Source organism: Talpa europaea, assembly GCF_964194135.1.
Source record: "Talpa europaea genome assembly, chromosome: 15".
Lineage (NCBI taxonomy): Eukaryota > Metazoa > Chordata > Mammalia > Eulipotyphla > Talpidae > Talpa > Talpa europaea.
Window position 1 is genome coordinate 13,254,085 of NC_140083.1, and position 25,209 is coordinate 13,279,293.

The window sequence follows — 25,209 nt, forward strand, 5'->3', positions numbered from 1 at the left end:
TTTTTGCTTATCTGCACATTCTAATGTTTCTATTATGATTGGAGATGCATCCCTGCATTCTTTCTTCTTAGAGGGAAGTGAAACCACAAAAGTATTTGAAATGTAATAATAATAAATAAGACATGAAAACTAATTTACATTGAGTGCTTGCTGTATACCAGGAACTGCCTTAAGCACTTTGCCTGTGTTAGCTCATTTAATCCTAAAGATGATTCTTCGAATCACACACACCTAACATCCTTGTAAGAACATCCTGTGCTCAAAATCTGGGTTAGTTCCTGATTTTATGCAAGTGGATTGACACTTCCTTTATGAGACTAGTCATCCTGGTGGAGTAACACTTACGGATACATTTGAAAGACTTCTGTGCAACAGTCAATACATGAGCACAATGGTGTGTCTTCACTCTCTGGTAAAAATGAGACCTGTGTGGGTCACAGGTAGTGGTGCAAACAAACCAAAGAGATTATGTCTTGTGATTAGAAATTTTGAAACTGAGTCTACTGGGACTCATGTCACTGCTTTGTGGCATGAAGAGATCTAGCTCATCAGAGGAGAATTCTCCAAGATCCACCCTGCCTAATTCATCTTATGAAGCACAGAGTTCCACACTCACATGGAAAATGACTGTTTAAAATGAATGTAGCCTGTAACACACAAAGCTTTCAGGTTGGGCATCTGACTCCCAAGAACTCCCCCATCAGTTGGGCAGTGGAAGCTAGTTTGCTTTGCTATACTAGTGTTTCCAGGGAAGCAGAAATCACACATAATGAAAGGCAGAAATCAGCACCCGCCTAGGGCCAACACATCACCTGCCCAAACCAGAAAAGCAGGAGGCTGATGCCATGGAATGTACTGTGCTTATTCTGCCAGCCACCTGCTGGAATCAGGCTGCCCTGATGTGTACATGGACTCAGAGCCTGTGGAACCAGAAGAATAAGATGCATAACCACAGCCAGAAACTGCAGCAGTCACTGTAAGGAAGCAAAATCGAACACTTTAAAAAAAACAGTAGTCATGATAACTATTAGTAACAAAAACAATTCCACCTATTTAGGTTGGCCCACTGACCTTTTAGAATATTTCTACCTTCTGGCCCAGAGTGCAGAACAGATACTACATAGGTAAGGAATGAGAATGTCTAGTGTTAGCAGAAAAGAGAATCAGAATTTTGGAGCTGGGTCCTAAGACCTTCCATTTTCCAACGAGGAAACGGATTCAGAGACTTCCGTAAGATCACACAGCACAGTGGGTGCTGGAATCCAGGCTGAACTTCCGGTTCAATGTGATATTACTGGAAGTTACTTGAAGTAACTAATAATGCAATGCTATAATTTATTCTTGTTTCTTATTCAGGATACATAATAAATAAACATTTCCCAGTGGTATGAATGAGTAATGGGAAATGTAAACATAGTTTCATCCCAGGGAAACCTGATGGCTCTGTTGACCACTTCTCAATATTCATATCCATGGCCTATAGTTACAGCCACCAGCTCTCAGGGCCAGCAATGGCTCTCCTGGAAGAAAGCTATTTAGCCCAATTTTAAAAGCTCATCAAAAATGGAGCTAGGAAAAAATGTACAGATACCTATTATGGTTTAAACTACTATTTTCTCAAAATAGTAAATGTGAGTATACTTTTAAAACTTGAATGAATTATGCAGTTATAAGGAATTACATAAATAGGCATATTTTATACTTTTATATAAGTACATTGGATTGGTGAGAGGAATAAAACAGCTCAGTAACAACATTCCAGAGAGAAACAAAACAATATATACAACCTTTCCTCCCCCACCACCATCATTTGCACCAAATAGCTAATATCATTTATCATTTAGGAAAGACTCTAGTTTTCATACTAGAACAACTCTTAGGCAACAAACCAATGAAGTTAAAAATCTGACGGCAGCTCATATAATTTCCTCATCCGTTGACTCATTGATAATTTTAGATATTATTTATTCCTGGACTAATCTTTATCTTTTCCTTGTATTTAGAACGTCAGTGAGCTGGAAATTCTGTCCTTTCATGAATTCCTGACAAACACAGTCCCGTTACAACAGACGTCATTCCAACATTTTCTTAACGAACAGCTTTTCACATCTCAGTCATGACTCTTACTTAAAAAATGATAACTGAGATAATAAAAGAATTGGAATCGTGCCTGGCATATAATCTTAATAAGCTTCACTTCACCCTATATGCTAAGTGTGTTCCTGAAATCAATGAAATTGAATTGTAAGAAAGCAGAGTACATTTCAAAATGCACTGGAGAAATGCTTCCTTCACGGGATGTGAACCACCAAGTAAGGGGTAGCTCTCTGACCAGGCGCCACACCCTGTCGGCTCTGCACTCTCCCTTCTGAGCGAGCCTTTTACTGCCACTTCACTTGTGTGCCAGTCTGCTTCTCTGCAGTCCCAGGGCCAGTGCTCTTGAAGGGTCAATTCAATGACTGTCAAAACAAAAGGAGTAACTGGAGATGATCAACATGAAGTCGGAAAGGGAAAAGTAGGAACTAGTCATTGTCACAGTTGAGTTGGGTTTTAACTTGAAGATATTGTAGCTTTTGTCTCCTCAGGATGAATAGTAAAATTCCTGGGAAATTGGCCTCTGAGAAGTCTGTTTGCTGAACACTGATTAAGGCGGATATGGCGGAGCCGACTGGTCATCCCCCTATCCATTCTGGCTTAGACATAGAAACTCAGTGTTTAGCTGAGTACATGCACCATTGGCACAAAAACATTACCCAGTCTCCATTTCCCAGTCTCCCTTGCAATTGGAGGTATCCATGTGAGTAAGTTCTAATGGGAAAAATGGACAACTCTTAAGTAAAATTGCTATACCCTTTCTTAAGTAAAATAAGCCATACCCTTTCTGCCCTTTTCTTCTATCTGCTGAGATAGAAACCAAATCTGAGGAGGGTAGTGATATAAGAAAGGAATTTGGATCCTGACAACTTCATGTGGCCTCACCCCTTTCTCTGCCCAATCCCAGGCAACTTATCTCTCGATGTCTTTAAATATTAACAAGAAGTAAACTTTTATCTTGTTTAAACTGTTGTTATTTTGGTTATGCTACTCAGCCAAATTTGATATTAACTGATAAGATAAGTAAGAAAAACATAGTGTGAAATTAAAGAAAATCACTTCAACTCAAATTGCAGCTTTAAAATAAAAAGTACATTCTTATGTGATTTCTTTCATTTTTTCTGCAAAATGTTAATGGAAACACAGAAAAAGGAAATTCTCAAATTAGAAAGCAGGACCAAGTCAATTTTTTTGGAGAGGATTTTCTAATATTACTTCCTTTTTCTGTTCATAAAGTATTCAATAAGTACTTAAAAAATTACTACCATGAGTTACCATATGACCCAGCAATTCCACTCCTAGGGATCTAACCAAAGGACACAAAAACATTGATTCAAAAAAATACCTGTACCCCTATGTTCATTGCAGCACTATTTATAATAGGCAAAACCTGGAAACAAATGCCCCAAAATAGATGACTGGATCAAGAAGATGTGGCATGTATACCCAATGGAATACTATTCAGCAATCAAAAAAAAAGATAAACTCATGCCTTTCACAGCAACATGGATGGAGCTGGAAGAAATTATGCTCAGTGAAATAAGTCAGAAGGAAAAAGAAAAATATCAGATGGTTTCACTTATAGGAGGAATATGGTGAACCAAATAAGACATCAGGGGGAGAATAATAATAATAAACACCACAAAACAAAAACAAACTGACAATTATAAATCAGAGACATCCCGCAGGAGGAGGAGGCGGGAAAGGGATCAGAAGGAGGGAGGGAGGAGCACAGGGGACTGTGGTGATGGTGCACAGGTGCATTGGTGAAGGGGGGGCAAACATTGTTTAAAAATGACCAATGATGATGTAAAAAATATATATATATAATAAATAAATAATTACTACCATGCATCAGGCTGTTCTAGATCCAGGGAATATTAATAAAGCAGATAAAATCCCTATCTTCATGGAGTTTCTATTCTAGTGTGAGAAGACAGTCTATATATAAGATACATTGGGAGTATGTCAGATTGTGTTTAAGTATGTAAAGAAAAACAAAGCAAGATAAGGGAGTAGAAAGTGATAGCCACATATTACAGAAGAAGTGGTTAGGGAAGTTCCAGGTTTCTTGGAAGTAAAACTGGAACAGACACCTGAGTGAAGTAAAGATGGGAATCATGACAATACCTGGAGGAAGAGCATTCTAGGCAAAAGTGACAGCATATGCAAAGGTGCTGAGACTGGCTTGGTATGTTCCAAGAACAGTAAAAAGATAGTTTGAGTGGAGTAAGTTGGTTTGAATAGAGTAAGTATGGAAAAGAAGTTATAGGAAGATGTCTGAGAATGGACAAGGATCAAGTAGTTTAGGATGAGTTGCTAGCAGGTCATATTTAATTGGACTGAAAAGTAAACACTGTGGTCAATTCTGAGAAGAAAATGCCCCACTTAAAGTGGATGAGAACACCTCTTGTGCCTCTACTACTATGCAGGGCTCATAGTCTTTTTTTTTTTTTTAAGATTTATTTATTTATGCATACAAGAGCTGGGGTACAGGCCAGAGGTGTGGGGGGTGAGAGGATTCACCAGAGACAGAGTGAGGAACAGAACAGGCAGATTGACTGAAATACACTGCTGAGGGGAGCAGTGAGCGAGTCAGGAGAGGTCTGCTCCGCCATGTGGGTTGCTCCCTGGCTGGCCAGGAATTGAACTCATGCTACAATGGCTGTGGTTAGCTTCATAGGTTGTGTCTTAACCCCTTGCGCCACCAGGGAGGCCCGAGGGCTCATAATCTTAACAACTACTCCCATCAGAGAATTGGACAGCTATGCCTCTGTTATCTGGGTGTTTTTCACCAAATTACCTTTTCTCTATATGCTCAGAGACTGTCACCTCCAGAGAAAATATTATCTCATTTAATCCTTGGACTGGATATTAATGGAGCGTAGATTACACTGGCTGTACTTAGTGAATCTTGGGAGAGGCCATCCTTACAAATGACTCATTATTACAGTTTAGATGGAGATGGAAGAGCTCCAGTTGCAGTGGATCTGTAACTTACTGCTTTTCTGATGCTGTTTCATGATGCATGTGAGTGTGAGAGTGGCAGTAGGAGAAAACTGTCTCTGTCAGAGAATGGTGAATGCAGAGCTGATTCTCATGGGATTGGGCTCACCATGCCATCTAGTTGTGAAGTTGTAGAACCCAAAAGAAAATGACAATAATGAAAAGCAAAAGCAATCTTCAGCAAACACTACATCTGGGAATTGCTTTTTCATTTGAGCATGAGTATCAGAAAAAATAATTTATAGGACTATGAAAAAAATAAGAGGGACAAAGAATTGGGAAAATCATTTCAAAGACTCAGAGAATGAGAAGCTCTATACACACCATTTACTCCTGGAATAAAAAGAAGGAAACTTAAGAAACTTGCTTGTCATACTTAGGGAAATACAGAATGACAACATTCTTACGAGACGAGAGCAGAAGAGGTAAAAAGCCTTCACAATGAAATGGAAAGGGAAGAGTTCGTTTTAAAAGGTTGGGAGATATTTAAAATATTAAAAGTCAGGAAGTTAAAATACCAGTAGAGGTAAAATCTATAGCGGGAGCAGTAAAGTACATTGCCCCGGCAGACACTGGAATCAATAATAAAAATAAACTTGATTTCTTAGACTGCTCAAGGAAAAGAAAAAGAAAAGATTCAAGTAAATAGTATAGAGATTATACAGACTTAAGAATTATAGTTTCTGAGAAAGATACTAGAACAATTGGAACAAAGATAATAATTAAAGGTGCAAATAAAAAGAATCCAAATGATAGTAATAAAAAGATTGCTAATCTAGAAATACCTTAGCAAAAATTTGGGAATACAAGCATAAAGAAAAGAATCATCTACTAGCATTCAGCCATAAAGAAGTTACTTACAATGAAACAAAAATCTGGCTGACATCAGATAGATCTGTAATGCCAAAAGACAATGGAAAAAAATACCTAAAATTATTGAATAAAAAAGATTATCAAAAAATAAAAAAGAAGATAAAACAGGAATTTTTTCAGTTAAATATTTTTCACATATAAAGACAACTGATAAATAGCCTCATATATTCAAAGGCTCAGAAGTAGAAAATTCATGTTTTTTGGAAAACATTGGGATACATATATCAGACACTGAAGAGATCTGAAAGAACAACCAGGTTACAGATCACACATAGTTGATGGCATTATATAAATGTTATCTAATTAATATACAAGGGAAAATAACATTACTCACACGAACCTCCTTCTCAGTATATTGGAAAGCAGTTAAATGATATAGCACCAGCACTTGACCTTTGGGGCTATTTGCACCATGATGTCATTTAATTCCGTGTAACTCTATAAAAAAAGAATTATCCCTATTTTTGATTTGGCACACTAAGGTATAGAAGAAGTAAATGCTTGGTCAATATAAAGTGGTTGGTAGGTAGCAAAGTCAGGAATTCGGGTTTCAGAGCCTGCAGTTTAACTTTAAACTATTCTGTCTCTAACATGACTACAAAGGTTTATTGGTCATTAGCTGCCTGGGGCTCTGTCCTTAATTCTAGATATCCCAAAGAAGATGAACTTTGTTTAAATTGCATTTTTCTATACCTAGAGCTATTGGCTTTATAGTTCCCAGAAAGTGAATTCAGATACTTGATCTGGTTCCTTGATCTGGATTCCTTTGTGTTATGCTTACAGATTTCTCTCTAAGTATATATAGTTAGAGAGACAGATAAATAGATAGATAGATAGCTTAATAGATAAAATTTCACACAGCTCAGATATAATTTAATACCATGTTTGTTTGTTTACATAATTGAACTACTTTGGTTGAACTTCTATTTCCTTCTTTATTTCCTTTTGAAAATGTTATACAAATAATGGCAGTTTACAAAAAGTAAAACCTGATATAACTTTCTTCGCATACTTGGCTGGGCTAAATGTGGATTGTTTATCAAGATATCAATATCAATTATATTGTTTTATAAGCATGATTCACATGTTAATAGTATTTCAAGACAAGCCAGTTAAGAAATGTTTGAGTACAGATACTGGAAGTGATAATGTTTCCCATAGGTTTCCAAGTGCCTTCATTTAAATGTAGATATGTGTCACTACATTAACACTGTAGTTGGACTGTACAAACTATAGCATTCTGGTTAAAAGAACAAGTTCTGATACCAGACTTGCCTGGATTACAAATCTTCATGTCCAGCATTCCTCTGGGCCAGTGCTTCTAAGTTTTCCAATTAAGTTTCTTCTTTTGAGGAACAGAGATGATTCCTACTACCTGGGTAATAACACTAGTTAATATATAAGGTGCCAAGCGTGTTGTGTCACAGGTAAGCTTTCTTAAAAAGCAGGTATTATTAACACAGACAATTACTAGCACAGACTTCTTCCTCTTCTTTACAATTGCTTACCGACTAAAGGCTGGGACCTCAACCCACGGCACACGGTCACCAGAATCACCTATGAATTTATCAAGCAAGGCAATCAAAAAGTTCCAGGCGTATCTTTTACTAAGAACTCGGACTTTGAATTGGAAGACCTGACATGACAGTTGCTCTTCGACCTACTTCCCCAAAGGTCGCCAGCGCATTTAAATGGTGTGCTCCCTGGAGTGCAACAAGATAAATGTATGCTGAGCGCTCCCTGTGGATTCTCAGTGCGCGCCGCGGTTAGAGGCGCCAGGTCTCACCTGTCCAGGTGTCTGCGGCACCTAGGCGATCCGGGACGCTTGGGCCTGGCACCTGGGGAAAGCTTAGTTGGCTGCTGGGGGGAGGGCTCCCCAAAGTCGCAGTTCAAGGGGCTCTACTGGCTACGGTGGGCGAAGAAGTGCTGCCGCCTACCCCACCCCCACTTTCTCCGGGCGCTCTGCTCCGGGGCACTGACACTTGGAAGACGCCTCCAATCCCCTCCGGGCGCCACGCCCGCCGCCGAGAAATAGGCGAGCGCCCTGCAGCCCAGGTAAAGCTGCCACTCCGGCTGCGAGCGGCGGGGCAGCCAGTTTGCGCGCAGGGCGCCGACCGAGAGCCACTGCGTTGCCATGAGCGCGCCCCGGGACATCGGCTCCTTCGTGGTCTGGGACTATGTGGTGTTCGCCGGGATGCTGCTCATCTCGGCCGCCATCGGCATCTACTACGCCTTCGTGGGACGCGGCGAGCAGACCTCCAAGGAGTTCCTGATGGGCGGCCGCAGAATGACCGCCGTGCCTGTGGCGCTGTCCCTCACCGCCAGCTTCATGTCGGCCGTCACGGTCCTGGGCACCCCATCCGAGGTCTACCGCTTTGGGGCCATATTCAACATCTTTGCCATCACCTACTTCTTTGTGGTCCTCATCAGCGCGGAGGTCTTCCTCCCGGTGTTCTACAAACTGGGGATTACCAGCACCTACGAGGTAAAGAGTGAGGTTAGGCTGCAGGCTCTTGGCAGGGATTTATGGGGAGCAGACACGCTACTGTAGCAAAATCTCTCCCTGTCCGGCCTACCATCTCCCGGCCATCCCCTTTTGGGGAGAGGTGTCCAGGCTGGGTAGTGAGGGAGAGGACTTGCAACTTACTCTCAGGAGTGAAAAAACATGCTTCCCACCTAATCAGTGAGTATTTCCGACCTAATCAAAGAGTATTCCACCAACGTGGTCTAAGGTTCTTTGGCCTTTATATCTTGGATTCTTAGCCAAGGGGAAAGGTTTTAAAACTTTTTATGGGGGGAGGGATGGAGAATGGTGTGAAGTCTTAGCTCCTCCTCCTTGAAGCCAGTCCCTGTGTTCCAGGTCCTGAAAACTGGGTTTCCATGATAGTTGAAGAATTGGCACGTTCCTCGCCTTCCTGCTCCCGTGCATGCCCCCTGCACAGAGGGGCAGGAACCCCAAAAAGCTTAAGATGCAGTATGTCTCAGTACCCACCTTTGAGACCAGATCCTCCCACTTACTACCTGGGTAACCTTGGTGGACTTGTTTAACCTTTTGTGCCTGTTTCTTCATCTCAAAATGGAAAGAGTAATTCCACCTATCTTATTCAGTTGTCGAGAGGATTGCTTGATAGGAAGCAAGCGTAACGTTAAGAAGAGTGTCTGTAAAGTGCTAAGTAAAGAGAACATGCTAAGTAAATGTTGGCTGTAGCTGTTGTGATGATGGTGGTAGAGGTGGGTATCTTGGGATCACTATAGGAAAATTCCACTGCAAGGATCTTAGCTCCACCTTCTCTCTCCATGGAAAGATGATTAAGAAAACCATTTTCTTCCGCCGCAGTTTCACCGCTTATAGGTTTTCCCAAGATGTCGGTAGGAAAGAGCTTTGCAAAGATGATAGATGTTTGATTTAGTTTAAAGAATACTGAATGGAAGTTTCAGGGGAAGGGTAAAAGCTTGGAGGAGTGGTGGCGTCCACTTCAGTGGCCCCAGTGGTCTCCTTTACAGGCACTAACCCATGAGCTCCATGAACCAACCTGTAGAAGTTTCTTCTCTAATAGACCATTATCCAGAAGACTCTGAACCTTAATCCTTAACCACCACCTATGTCCTTGAGTTGAGGTATATTTGCTCCAGACCAGAGCCACTGAAGGCACTTTTCTAAGTGAGGCTGGTTCAGCTGGCGCTGTGGATGGGGCCGCAATGACGTAAGTGTGGGTGACAAACTCCCTGGGCTCCAGGGACATCACCCAGGGTGTGGCCGCCCCTGGGATAGCATTGCTTTCCTGTCTGGTCATTGTGTTTGGGAAAGTCCAGTCATTGCCTCAGAAGTGAGCCGGATGGAATTGCTTAACAGGGTTTTGCTTAAAAGTGGGAAACTGTATGCCTGAAGCTAAAACTCAGTCTTCACTCATTTTTTTCCTCCTTATAGTGTTCTGGAAAAACAAGTAATTGAGCATTTAATGATGATGAGAAATCAAAATTCCATATTCTTGCTTCTTTTTAAAACTAAAGAAGGTGGGTGATACTGGCCCCACGTTCCCTGTGGCCATAGGAATCCCAGTTTATACCCACTGCTCTCTCTTCCTTTTAGTTTCTATTTTGAAGTCTCATGGTTTCCTTCTTATCGTAGAGAAAGCTACGTCTGCACGCATCTTTGCCAAAAATGTGAAAGGGAAAGCCAAGTAATATATACATATATAATGTGTAATGTTATATATTTCCCCCCAAGACTGGCTGGACAGGGGTAAAGGGCGTTCTTGTACAGAGGGAGAGGGGAGAGAACACATTTCTCGGTGGACTTGAATATTAGAAATTATTAGTATATGAGTAGCTGACCAGCCTACTCCTGTTTGTCTTACCTGACGGCACCTGTAGCCTGTGAGCTCTGATCTGCTGTTAACCAACTCCAAAACTCAGGAGCGGTTAGAAGAATCTGGCAGGAGGACTTCAGTCCCCACGGGTGAATGCTGCTCTCATGATCGCTGACCCATGTGCTTCGGGGCAGCTACTTTAACTCAACCAGAAACAGATTTCCCACATGTTTCCAGTGGTGGTGGCTAAGTTAGTGTGCGGCTAAAAATGGCGAACAGTTAACATGAACTGAATGCTTAATACGTGCTGGTCGCTGGGATTCACGTTTTTTGTACATGATCTGAATTGATACTCCAAACAATTCTTCTAAGGAAGGTAGTGTGAGGGCCCCATTTTGCCAACAAAGACTCAGGGTAAGTGAAGCTGCGGAAGAGAGCTAGAGGCAAAGCAGACACTTGCCTACGGCTGTGCAGTGGTGCATGCTGGCTGCTTCTGAAGGCCTCTCAGTGAGTCTGTTAGAGCCCCAACAGCTTCCTCACAGAGCCAGTGCAGAAAGCACAGAAGGCACAGGACAAGTGGGTTGTGGTCACTACTGGTGGGCACCTGGCAGTGGGGCCAGGGAAGTTAGACAACATGCTATGTCCCTGACAATTGGTCATGACAAGCAAGTTCTTGAGGAATAGTTTGTTTATTTAATGCTGAGAAGTGGAGCTCCCTCCACAAATTAAGAAGTTCAGCACTGAGTGATATCCTGGATTCTTGCTCAAGAATGAACTCCTCTGTTTATACTTTGCCAGCTAAACCTGACTGTTCAGAACTATTTTTGATATCTGTTTCTCACTACCTTTATAGTGTAGTACCAATAGGTGTTTGACAACTTGCACATCCACACATGGGAAGTGTAATTCTGGAATCCAGTATCATTCACCACTTCTTATGGGTGTTTCTGGACCTTGTAAAATCTGTGTCTCTGAGTTGCCCAGACTGTATTTTCCCTCTATTCAATGAAAGTCTAGGTGTCCCTAAAGTTTGAAGAATTTGAGATTTCCAACATGACTATAGGCAGCTACTATATTCTATAGTTTGTCTAGAAATCCGAGAGCTATTCTTTGAGCTTAATGCTCAGGGACTCTGGTTTCTGGTGGTCTCCAGGTTTTCTTTAGCAGCCCAGTAACTACTGATAGCTGGAATCAGGGTGGATTTCTTGTCTCAATCTTGGTCAGAGACAGAGTTGGTCTTCTGTGATCTTACATGCATAGATTTGTCTGGATCCAGCCAGTCTTGGGGGGAAATATATAACATTACACATTATATATGTATATATTACTTGGCTTGATTTGCTACATTTTTATCACCATCACACATTTCTCCTTCATTTTCTTTAGTACTGTGGCAATTAGACACATTTACATAAAGAAGGCAAAGAAATTCAGCTTGTGACAGGGGCAGAGAAACTGGAGAGATGGTCTTCTATGGCAAAAAGCATGAGAAACCTGATGTCCAAAGATTACTAATTTTGTCACTCATACTCACTTCAGCCTCCATGAGGAGATGCTGGAAGATGAGGTGCACACCCTCTCACAAGCAACTCCATGTTTCACAACTGGTACCTCTTCAAAGACAAGATGGTGCTGGATATGGGCTCAGTCAAGCATGGGGGTTCTTTGCATGTTCACTGCCAAGACCAGGGTCTGTTACTAGAATCAAGTGTTCCAGTATTACTGATTATGGGATAAAGGTTGTCAAAGTCAAGAAGTTAGACTGTTGTGATGATCACATCACAGGGAAGGTGGAGGAGGTAGAATTTCCACTGCAGAGGGTGGACATCATTGTCAGTGAGTGGATGAGCCACTACCACTTCTACAGGTTGATGCTCACCACCATACTCAAAGCCCAGGAAAAGTGGCTGGCACCAGACAGCTTCGTTTTCTCAGACTCAGCATGCTATGCATGTCCACTGCCAAGGACAGACAGTACAATGACTGTAACATTCACAGGTGGAAGAACATGTACAGCTTTGACATGTCTTGCATCGAGGATGTTGTCATCAAGGTGGATGTGGTGGACCCCAAGCAGCTGGTCCCCAATGGCTGCCTCCTAGAAGGGATGGACATCTACTCCATCCAGGTAGCAGACCTAGCCTTCCCATCCCTGTTGTGCTGGCAAGTGAAGCAAAGCTACCATGTGCATGTTCTGGTGTCCTATTTCAACATCAAATTCACCACTGATACAAGAGGACCAGCTTCTGCACCAGCCCCAAGTCACCATATATGCACTGGAGGCGACCATGTTCTACAAGGAGGATATCTAACAGTGAAGATCATTGTGTGAGACCTTTGGCCTGTGACCCCATGTGACCTGGACTTCACCATTGACCTGGACTCCAAGGGCCAGCTGAGTGAGCTGTCCTGCTCCACTGACTACCCGATGTGCTGAGGCAGCACCGGTTTCTCCCACCCAGGGTTTTAGGCTGCTTCAGGCTGCCTCTTCTCTCTTTGCAGAAGGGGGTTTGGCTGTGTTTTTCATAACTTATGTTTTTAAATGATTGTATTTATAACAATAAACCCTTAACTGGGGGAAAAAAAAACTGACTTGGCTGATTTAAGAAACAAAAAAATTATCAGAAGCCTAAGGAGTATCTCCTAGGATGGAGAGAGAAGCTGAACAAACAGATTGAAAAGGATGGAAGCCAGAATAGAAGACAGGGCAGCCTCTTCAGGCCACACTGTTGGGATCAGTCTGCCCCTGCTCCTGTCACTTTCTGTCTTTACACCATGCCTCAAAGTGTCACACTAGTATTTGTGTCTATTGGGAAGAGAAGTTGATTGACAAGGTTTGGGTCATGTGGCTACCCCTTGGTCTGAAGAAGGCAGGCACCTTGGTGAACAATTCCATCACATTGCCTATAGTGGGAAAAGGCTGATGCTAAGTGAATTAGAAGAAATATGTGGTGGAGATACCAAGAGGAAGGGTAAGGGAGAATAGCACTTGGTCCATTCTAAAAATGCAGAATATAATTCTGTTTATATGATGTTCTGAAAAAGGCAAAGCTAGGGATGATGGACACATCAGTAATGGTCAAGGTTTGGGTAAGGGGAGGGTCTGACCAAAGAAACAACAGGAGAGCATTTTCTGGGGCATGATGTAACTGTGTGTATTTCTGTAAGTGATGTACTGTATGTATCTAGATAAGGCAAGAGGCAATTTTACTGTGTTTAAATAAAAATATTAGTACAGTAGAAATATAGACCATAAATCTGAAATGACGTTGCTTTAAATTTCAACCCCCTTACTTCTTAAGCTGCTGGTTTTAAAAAAAGTGTCCAGAGGTTTCACATATTAACAATCCTTCCCTTTTTTTTGGAAACAGTATTTGGAACTTCGATTTAACAAATATGTTCGTCTCTGTGGAACAATTCTCTTTATTGTTCAAACCGTAAGTAACTCTGCTCATTTATTTTATCTTTTTTTTTTTAAAGATTTATTTATTTATTTATACAAGCACTGGGTACAGTCAGAAGCGCAGGAGGGTGAGAGAATTCACCAGAGCCAGAGCAGGGAAGAGAACAGGCAGACTGAAGAAGTACACTGCTGAGGGGAGCAGCGGGCGGCAGGAGAGGTCTGCGCGCCATGTGGGACCCTCGCCTGTGGCCGGGGATCGAACCGGCGCTGCAGAGGCTGTGGGCAGCTTTGCAGCCCAGGGCTCAACCACTGCGCCACCAGGGGAGGCCCTGCTCATTTATTTTATCTTTTGCCATCAAAAATGTTTTTAACTATCAAGGCAGCTGAGCCAGCTTATCTGGTATATATATATGAGAGATAAAAATGAGGTGTTGAAAATAGGAAGAAACAACAAAAGAAAAATACTTGTCACTACAGCATTAACCGTGAAGAACATAAAGCAGTGTTTTAAGCAACTGCGTTACTTCTTGAGGAAAAATCATGATTAAAGTGAACAGTAAATGTTATATTGATCAAACAACAATTATATCCTTTAGGAAAATATATTTTCCCCTTCTCCCACCTTCCCACATTCCTGCAACAGTGGCAGTAAAGGCATTATTGAGGTAAAAAGATACTTGAAGGAGTTGTAGTAACTGGTGGTAAGAATTGTAACAAAGGAAAAACAAATATGTTTCCTGGTATTTTTGCAGCATGTTGAGTAATAGGTACGAAAAAACCAACTGATGTAGGAAGATATTAGGAAATAATTTTCTCTGTTTGAAAGCTTTAAAATGAGTCAGTGTTCTTTATTAAAATTGAAATGTAAGACTCAATTGAAGCCTTCACTAGGTGTGAAACAACAGAACCATGTACTCTGGAGGAGCTTTTACAGTCAAGAACACAATCCATTTATTCAAGAATATGCAAATACAGATGTACTAATTCACAGCAATGGAAAGCAGAGATTTGTCAAGCCGTCAGTGACAGAGAACGCTCTCCACCTAGGCTGCTGGAGGTTGTCAAGAACATTTTTTTTTTTGTCTTGTCATTTATTTTTATCTTCTTGGCAGCTAAGTGCTTTAGAGATTGGTTTTATAATAGCAGTCTAGGAAGGAGTTTTTTTTTTTTTCTCCTCCCCATTTATTTATTTATTATTTGTTTTTAAGATTTATTTATTTATTTATACAAGCACTGGATACAGTCAGAAGTGTGGGAGGGTGAGAGGATTCTCCAGAGCCAGAGCCAGGAGTAGAACAGGCAGACTGATGAAGTACACTGCTGAGGGGAGCAGCAGGCGCAGCAGGAGAGGTCTGAGTGCCATGTGGGACCCTTGCCGGTGGCCGGGGATCGATCTGGCACTGCAGAGGCTGCGGGCAGCTTCCCAGCCCAGCGCTCAACCACTGCACCACCGGGGAGGCCCTCTCCTCCCTATTTATTATTCCATTTCTCCAATCAAAGGCTACCTATGCATTTGCTACAGAATGATAACAGGCCTTTGTTAATTATTTACTTGACTCCATTTTATAATTTTTAAATAATAAAGCTTTAATTATATCAGTCCTTAACAATTACAGATTAAAAGGAAGGAGTCCTTTGAAGTCTGATAGAGTTTCTGATGCAGACTACAAGCTGAAGTTGTAGCTTGTATTCTTTTGCCAGCTCTCTAGACCCTCTTTAGATCGTTGTTGGAAATACAAAGAGAAATGAAAATGGGGTTAAGTGTGAGGAAGTTGTCCTGTAATATATATTTGTTAAATGTATGAATGCAAAATGATAAGTAATATGAATGATGAAATGTAGTTTTTGTTGGCCTTCACAATTTTTAGTGCAAATTTACACTTGTTTAATTAAGGGCCTGCAAGCTTTTAAAACAGTTCCCCAAATTTTCATTTTTCCCAATTAATTATGCAGTGACTAATAAGAGTTTGAAGGCATATGAATGAGGGGTCATCCTCTTTTAAATTTGTTTTTCTTACATATTTCCCTTCCTCTCTCCCTCCCTCCCTCCATCATTTCTTCCCTTCCTTATTGTTTCAATCAAGGAAGACTGACTTAAAGCTTGAGTTTATAGGTTTATGGCTATCTGCACCAAGTACCACATAAAAAGTTCATATTTTTACATACATTTTTTAAAGGTTTATTTATTTATGCATACAAGAGCTGGGGTGAACGCCAGAGATGCAGGGGGGTGAGAGGATTCACCAGAGACAGAATGAGGAACAGAACAGGCAGACTGACTGAAATACACTGCTGAGGGGAGCAGCGGGCGAGACAGGAGAGGTCTGCTGCGCCATGTGGGTTTCCTCCCTGGCAGGCTGGGGATCGAACTTGTGCTGCAGAGGCTGCAGATTGCTTCATAGTGCTGTGCTTAACCCCTCGTGCCACCAGGGAGGCCCTAATTTTACATAAATTTTATATAAAAGAGTTTCATAACTTATGACCGTACTACATACAGAAAAGAAGAATCAACTGTGTTTCATAACATTTTCAAGTTACAAATTTTATTGAGTTTATCGAGTATTAATTCATAATTGAGGGCCTCCCCAGTGGCGCAGAGGGTTGAGCACCACACTGTGAAGCTGTCTGCAGCCTCTGCAGCACGGGCTCGATTCCCAGCTGGCCAGGGAGATGCCCACATGGCACGGCAGACCTCTCCTGTCTCACCCGCCGCTCCTTTCACCAGTGTATTTCGGTACATCTGCCTGTTTTGCTCCCCACTCTGTCTCTGGTGAATCCTCTCACCCTCCCGTGCCTTTGTCCTATACCCCAGCTCTTGTATAAATAAATCTTAAAAAAACATAATTGAATTTATAGAAAAATATCCATATTTTATCTATGACTCATAACATTTATTTGGTTTTCTTTTCCCTCTAGATTCTGTATACTGGAATTGTTATTTATGCCCCTGCCCTGGCCTTGAACCAAGGTACATTTACAGCAATAATCACATGTACACATTTTGTTGTTCATTTTTGATAGACCTTATTCTCTTCTTGGGAAGATGGGGTGATGGAGGAATGCTTCCAGTAAAGTACATTAACTTGAGGGGGGGCATGTTGAGTTCATTGTCTACATTAACAACTTTTTGGGGTTCCTTGATCAGTAGCTCCAGAACATTTGTAGATTAGTAGAAGGGCAGAGCTCGCTGGGAAGTGAATCCCTGGGATATGCCAACTAGCCATTCTCTATTCCTTCAGAAATAGTCTAAATCATGAACAACTATACATCCGCCCTTCGTGGATATAACTTGGGGCCCATCCCCTAGAGGAATCTGTGTTATTTGGCTCAGGTTCATTGTAAAATCTGGTAAGGAAAGCTTTTCTTTTCCCAACCTCTAATGTGGTTCAAAATGCAAGAGAAAGAAATCTGTGTGACTTGAAATATCAGATTGCTGCTGGTGACTAAGGGACAAAAACTAGAGTATTCTTATATGCATATGTAAGATCATTCTGATCAACAAATTTATAAAAGCAGTAAAACTGATAGAGTTTATTGGGGCAAGGTACATGCTAGTCATGTCCTTAAGCAGTCTTGGGGAAACCCCACATCCTTTGAATTCTTATCAGCAACAAGTGAGTATCTCTTAACAATTCTTTGCAAGATGGACAAGTGGACCCTGTGATGGGAAGACTATGGTGCAATTCCTGGAGTCATTGTAAAGTGGAAAACCCCTGCTAACTCCATACTCTGATTTCTCGACTTCGTGATAGATAGCATTGATCACCAAAGTTTATAAAGTACCACAGTATTATTACAAAGAACAATTCCTTTATATAGTATACTCTTGAATTCTGAGTGTCAGCCATGTTTTGTGTCGGTAACACCAACATCTTGAGTGGATTGTTTCATATGTAAAGAACTGAGCTGTAAGTTCAATAAGTTACCTATTGGAGTTTATTGTAATTGAAGGTGTTGGCTTTATGGTTTTAAAGTGCAGTTGTAGGGTAAAAAAGATCTCTACCTTCAATCTGAAGAAATCGAGGACTCTGTTCTTTTCAGTTTATTGAGCCACTCCCTGGGAGCATATTAACACTCAAGGGACTGAATTTTGACCATTTGAATTTTAATTGAGTGTTTTATTGCTTATATATATATATATAAACACAGGCAAATTAAGTGTACAGCTGAATGAGCTTTAGCAATCATATACACTTGCATGAACACCTTTCAAGGCAAGATGTGGAATATTTCCATCATCCAATGCCAGAAATTATCCTTGTACTTCTTTTGTTTTTAAAAATTAATTAATTAATTATTTAGTTAATTGTTCTATATCTTGAGGTAAAGTTGGTTTACATCATTATATTTGTTCTAGTGTTATAGGTACACATCTTTGCAAATACATGTTTTCACACCATGTCCACCACCAATGACCTTAGATTCCTACACCACACTTCATTGGGTGCACCCCTTCCCCTTCTGGTTACCTCAGTTTTGCAGTCAAATTTCAAGGGCTTATTACTGGTTTGTTTTTGTCTGACCCTTTGTTTTGTTTCTCTGCGTTCCACATACAAGTGAAAACATATTTGTATTTCTTCTGACTTGTTTCACTTAGTATTATCCTCTCCAGTTCCATCCATGTTTTCATAGCTGAGTAGCATTCCATTGTATAGATATACCATATTTTTCTGGTTTTCTTGTCTGTCCTTGGGCACTTAAGTTGTTTCCATAATTTGGCTATTGTAAATACTGGTGCAGTGAACATGGACACACACACACACACACACACACATATATCCGTTCAAATTGTGTTTTTGCATTCTTCAGGTAGATATCTAGGAGTCGAGTTGCTGGATTATATTGTAGATTACTTTTACTGTTTTGAAAAACCTCCTTACTGTTTTTCATAGGGACTGGAGCAGTCTACATTGCTACCAGCAGTGTCCAGGGTTCCTTTTTCTTCACATACTCTTAAACACCTATTTCTGGTTATTCTTGTCAATATGAGATGGTATCTTATTGTAGTTTTGATTTGTGATTCCCTGAGATAAGTAATGATGAACATTTTTTCATACGCCTATTGGCTATCTCTATATCTTCTCTGGAGAAGTGTCTATTTAGCTCTTCTGCCCATTTTTTGATTGGTTAATGATTTTGTGAGTCGCATGAGTTCTTTATATATTTTGGATGTCAACCCTTTGTCAGATTTATGACATGCAAATATTTTCTTCCCTTCAGTAAAGTGTCTTTTTGTTTTAATGATTGTTTATTTTACTGTGCAGAAGCTGTTTAGTTTGATGTAGCCCCATTTGTCAATATTTGCTTTTGCTTCTCTTGCTGTTGGGAACGAATTCCCAAAGACATCTTTGAAGCCAATGTTGTGGAGTTCTTTGCCTTCTTTCCTTCAATGTATTTCATAGTTTTGGGTCTTATATCCATGTCTCTAGTCCACTTTGAGTTAATTTTGAGGTACAGACCAATTTAGAACATCCATGTTTTTTTTCTATGAGTTTAGGCAGATAGTATATTTTCATTTCACCTGTGGTTGCCAAGTCTGTGGGACATGGAGTTGTTATCTTTATATTTTAAAGAGTTGTAATCTTCTTCTCCACTTCTTAGATAAATGGCAATAAATTACATAGCCTTTTTCCCTCTTGGTCCTAGCATAGTAACATGCACCTTGTCTTTCAAGGATTGATAGACTAGTGTGTTTATTTCAAACCATGATGGCAAGTACTATTTAGCTCTTTTCAGTCTGGACAGCCACATCATAACATCAAGCTGTTTTTTTGGTGTTTTTTTTTTTTTTGCCTTTTTTAAAAAAAAAAGATTTATTTATTCATTTACAAAAGAACTGGGGTACAGGCCAGATGCGCTGGAGGGTGAGAGGATTCACCAGAGACAGAGCGGGGAACAGAACAGGCAGACTGACAAAATACACTGCTAAGAGGAGTAGAGGGCGCAACAGGAAAGGTCTGCCACGCCATGTGGGACCCTTGCCAGCTGGCCAGGATTAAACCAGCGCTGCAGAGGCTGTAGACAGCTTCACAGCATGGCGCTCAGCCACATGCACCACCAGAGGAGGCCCTTTTTTTTTTATTTCTTTAATACAATATAAATGCTTTCTCAGATATTTATATTAGCCATGTTGGATCTGTGTATGGTGTCGAAGGGTAGAACTCAAATAATTTTGTGTCCCTTTCGTTCTGGGACATTCTGTTAGGTTTATACTTCATTTTAGGCAAGTGGGTATAGAGGTAGATGCCCAATAACTGATATAGCTTCTCCTGGTGATTTGTTTGAAGTGTACCTTTTTAATGCGTGTTTCACAAGAATGCATGCTTTTTTTTCCCCTTCCAGTCACAGGATTTGATCTGTGGGGCGCAGTAGTAGCCACAGGAGTGGTCTGCACGTTCTACTGCACTTTGGTATGTCAGTCATTATTTCTCCTTTTGCTCTACAACTTGCTTTGCAAAATTGAAAATTCCACTAGTTGTGCACTGCAAACCGGGTTGTTTTTATCATTCTCTTTCTCCTCCCTTATGCAGTGTAAATTTTTGTAAGGAATATTCAGTTTGGAGTAAAATTTGATCCTTTATGGAACATTGATCATAATGATGTATTTTTCCTTCATCTAAACCATTGCAGTGGTCCCTTATATTGTCTCTTAATTCATTTTTATCAATATCAGGTTACTACAGTTGTGCTAATAGTCAATATTATTCCTTAGCTTGGAAACCTGAGAAATGTCCCGTTGTCTATAAGCAGGAGTAACAGTAAATATTGGTACCATTTTGGATTGGGCACCAATATTATCATGGATATTGGTCCTTTTTAGTGGTGCAAATCTTATGGCATCCCTAATAACTCTTTAGTTGCTAGAGCTTTTAGAAGGTAAAGTCCTCAGGAAGAGACTGTTTTAGACAAGGTCATAGGGAACTCTGGTGCAACATATGGTAAGTTTGTGGCAATAGCTGATACAAAATAATTTTAGTATTTCAACAACTGGTATGGCCATCTGGATGCATACTGGTTGAGTATCAACCCTGTATATAAAATAAAATCTATGATACTCTATTTTACCATTTCAGTGTGAATTTTCTTCCCCCAGATTTCCCTGTACCAGTCCACTTCATTCTAAAATGTGTGCTTGGACTCTTAGCATGCCATGTGCTTTGACCTCACTGTGCTTTTCCCTATACTGTTTCCTCTGCTTTGGGGACCTTCTATCTTTGCCTCTGTTTATATTTGAAGATTTGTCTTAAAAGCCACCTTTTCTTAAAAAAAAAATCCACCTTTTCTTGAATGTCCTCCCTACCTGTATACCTCTCCCTTGTATTTTGGCCAAGCTCCATGTTTTCATCTAGCATCATGTATGAACATGTAGATGCTTTAAAATGTCTAATAGAAGCATTAACCTACTCTACTTTCCCCTCAAAGGGTGGGCTTAAAGCAGTTATCTGGACGGACGTTTTTCAAGTTGGTATCATGGTGGCTGGATTTGCATCTGTAATTATACGGGCTGTTGTGGTTCAAGGTGGAATTGACAATATTCTGAATGATTCCTATAAAGGTGGAAGATTAAACTTCTGGAAGTAAGTCACTGTTTATCTTTTGAATACTAGAACCGCCCATTAGCTTCACCTGGGCATCATTCCACTCCTTAGCTAGGGCATTTTAATTGATAGCCGTTTAGACTATTTGTGGAGAAATGGTAGTTTCTCCTAAGCAAACCTGTGTTGCTTTTACCAGAAACAAAAGGAAGGGATACCAAGAAGTAGAAACAACCGATGACCACTCAGATTGCTCCCTAGTGGGCTAGGTTGAGGGGAGAGGGTGTGGAACCAATTACTTTTCCGTAAGATAACTTTCACTTCATACAAGGGATATACATATCACATAATTAAAGTGATGACTTACATGTCAGTATGAGATTCTTAAAAGGTAAGAGATCAGACCTTTTTATGACCTTTACTTTGAGGGCCATTAGCCATTAAGTAATCATAAAAACCTTATTGTGTATCCCTTGTTATTCTGATATATTTTGAGATATAATATGCAAAATATCTACTCTGGTTGAGATAAATGAAGAAAAGGATTTTGTGTTGGTGTTTTCTCCATGGTCTGTAGTTGGTAAATGTATTGTGCACAGCCTGAAACCACTGAATTGTGTGTTCTAAATCTTGTTTTATTTTTCCCAGGTAACTCATGAATCCTTTAGGGTCTTGACTTCCATTTATTAATATAGTAGCAATTTTGTGGGTGAAAAGGTCAATGCCCTTAAAATTTTAATACTTTAATATTAAATGTTACAGAATGCAGTAGAGACCTTCATATTTCCATAGGAATGTCAAGATAGCATCAATCAGAGTATTTTATTTAACTGTTTTCAAAAAGATTTGAAATGGAATTGCAGAATTTCATAAAGTTTCCATGAAGCCCAAATTTGTAGACATTTTTCAAGCTCATATTGTGTATCAGAGATAAATAGACTCATTAGTTCCAAGGGTATGTATTAAGAAGGTATAGAGAATTCATCAAACATGGAAGCTGAGCTTTCTTTTTAATAATATTTTGAACTTAAGCACATATCATCTAGTGACTTTTTCCTCTTAGCATTTAGTTTGTGCACACTGCATTTTAAGAAAGCATAATTATAATGACATGGCTGTTTTAGAACATGAACTAATTGATTTAATTGAATTGACTTATTGAGTTAGAATATAAATTAGGACTATTAATATACATGTACTAGGAGTGAAATTATTATACATAAAATGTATTGCTTTTCTTTCTTACTTAGAAATACCCCCCTCTCTTTTCTCTCTCTCTCCCTCCTCTTCCCCTGCCCTCCCCCCAATTCTTCTCTATCCCTATCGCACTCTCTCCCTCTAGTTTCATGTTCTTCTCTGATTACAGTATGGCAGATTTGTTTAACCATTTCCTAAGGTCATGGGAAAGCAATTTTTATAAATGTTCAAAGTGATTACAGCATTCATTTTCCCTTGATCCTATTCAGAACTTTTAAATCTCTGAAAGTATCCATTTTTATTTATGAATTAAACTTAGGAATAGTTTGAATGTTTATATTTCTTTAAAATGTATACATATATAGAAATTTCTACATGTAAAAATATATAATTTTTTTAGTTTTTTTTTACTCATAGTTCAGATTTGTTTTATGTTTCTTTTAATTTAGTTTTGATCCTAACCCTTTGCAAAGACACACATTCTGGACAATTATTATAGGAGGGACCTTCACATGGACCAGCATTTATGGTGTCAACCAATCCCAAGTACAGAGATATATTTCCTGTAAAAGCAGATTCCAAGCAAAAATGTAAGTTAGTCTGTGTTTATGAATCATTAATAACCATCGCATGTCTTTATGGAAATTCATATACCTACTTATAAAAGAATCAAATAGAATTAACAGGTACTTTTTGTTTAAAATCAGATATTTGAAAATGCTACATGAATTATTAAGTAAAACAAATCTCATCAAATAAATAGGTGCTTCTTGTGCATATGTTTGTATAAAGAATTATAAGGAATAAAAGTTATAAATAATGACTCTTGTGAAGAAACTTAATATCAAATTAGGAAAATATATGCAGGTATGTGAAAAATAAAATTGCACTAGACAGGTATAAGAATTATGTGAAACTGTATAAGAGGAAATGTTCTACAGCATATATTGTGATATGTACTGGGGTATTTTATTTTCGGACAGAATCATGGGTTCTGCTCTGATGCTTGCTGCTTGAGAGATTCTGGGCGAGTTACTTAGTCTTTCTAAGCTTCAGTTCTATATTTGTAAAATGAGCATAAAAAACATTATACTTCACATGGGAGATAATGGATGTAGCTGCTTGATGAGAGAAATGTTTACTCTTTAATTATTAAGGTGTTGAATTAATGACTTTAACATTACCAATATCAGTAACTGATATTTGGCAAGTATTTATTACATGTCAAGCACTGTGCTATGTGATATTTCATTTAGTCTTATAACTCTATGAGGTAGGCATTGTTATCTCCAGGTATAATGAAGAAACTGAGAATTGAAGAGGTGAAATTATTTGCTCAGGGCCACATGTGGTAGGACCAGGATTTATACTCAGGTTCCAGCACAACTGTGTAAACCTTTGCACTCTCCTGGAGCATGTATTGTGTATTGTAAAATGAGCATTGTTTGGGATGAGGTGTCCCAAGACGTCAAGTTTGCCTTTCACACTTAATGGATGGTATTACAAATCACACTTTAATGAGTTTGATGAGTAGCTATGTAGAGGCTAACAGGTTTAGCAGTTTATAATTGCATTACTTTCAGAAGGAAAATGAGTAGTCATTACTGCTCTATTCACTATTAAGATCTTTATTAACTAAGAAGACCTAAAGCAGTACGATTAGATGTCCATCATCGAGCTAGCAATGCCCTTGGAACTATGACCAAGAGCATACATTCCTTCAATGGGAAAGCCTCTTCTATTCCAAATATTTCCAAACATATTGTTGATTGACACCATAAGTAGGAAGTTAGGCCAAAATGAAATAAGTAGCAGTTTTGGTAACCAAAAGATGATGTGTTTTTATTGAGTATAGTCATGAAGGTATTTCTGTTTATTTACCAAGTTTCCTAATCTTTGGAGTAGAAATTACAGTGGTCATAGCTGCTTTGTTATTTACTGTTTTAGGTCTCTCTACATCAACCTCCTGGGACTCTGGGCAATCCTTGTCTGTTCAGTGTTTTCTGGACTCGCCCTATATTCCAGATACCATGACTGTGATCCTTGGACAGCCAACAAAGTGTCTGCACCTGACCAGGTCAGTACCATGCTTTCTTACACTTGCGTTAATGACACCCACAGCTTATTAGTTGGGAGGAAAGTATTCCTGTTCTTGTAGAGAAACAGAAAATGTGTATAATATAGTCATTTTGTGATTTAAAAGAATATATATTACCTGAAGTTTGCATCATGAAGACTACAGGGAGTTAAAAAAATGTTCCAAATGTATCTATCCTGTACTTGGTGCCCAAAACAAAATAGAACTACAAATCCTACCTTTGGACTCCTTGTCAAAGAATGTATTTGCGGGGTGGGGGGTCTTGCGGGAATATACCATCATTTTTGAAAAAGAACTAGGTTTCTTCCTCATTGGAGGATTCTATTTTTTTTAAGATTTATTTTTATTTATATAAGAACTGGGCTACAGGCCAGCTGTGTGGGAGGGTGAGAGGATTCACCAGAGACAGAGTGGGGAGCAGAACAGGCAGACAGACCGAAGACACTGCTGAGTGGAGCAGCTGGGCAAGACAGGAGAGGTCTGCTGCACCATGTGGGAATCTCCCTGGCCGTCCAGGAATCGAACCCACACTGCAGAGGCTGTGGAGAGCTTCACAGCGCTGTGCTCAACCCAGTGCGCCACCGGGGAGGCCCCTGGTTCTATTTTTGTTTAATAGTCAGTGAGTGAATTCAGTTAACATTTCACTGGGGCTATGCAGCAATAAAACAGTTTGTGTAAGATCAGTTCAAAACC

General features: G+C 39.8%; 1 protein-coding gene across 1 annotated transcript in view; it reads left to right on the forward strand.

Annotated features, from left to right (window-relative positions):
- Nucleotides 1-8,107: 8,107 nt before the first annotated feature.
- Nucleotides 8,108-25,209, forward strand: part of SLC5A8 (solute carrier family 5 member 8) — a gene marked incomplete at both ends in the record, with an annotated part of 32,039 nt that continues 14,937 nt past the window's right edge. The window contains 7 exons of the mRNA XM_084255890.1: nucleotides 8,108-8,458; nucleotides 13,655-13,720; nucleotides 16,603-16,654; nucleotides 20,029-20,096; nucleotides 21,109-21,263; nucleotides 22,868-23,008; nucleotides 24,366-24,495. Of these exons, the coding sequence (XP_084112016.1) occupies nucleotides 8,108-8,458; nucleotides 13,655-13,720; nucleotides 16,603-16,654; nucleotides 20,029-20,096; nucleotides 21,109-21,263; nucleotides 22,868-23,008; nucleotides 24,366-24,495 (963 nt within the window). The remainder of the gene's footprint in view (nucleotides 8,459-13,654; nucleotides 13,721-16,602; nucleotides 16,655-20,028; nucleotides 20,097-21,108; nucleotides 21,264-22,867; nucleotides 23,009-24,365; nucleotides 24,496-25,209) is intronic.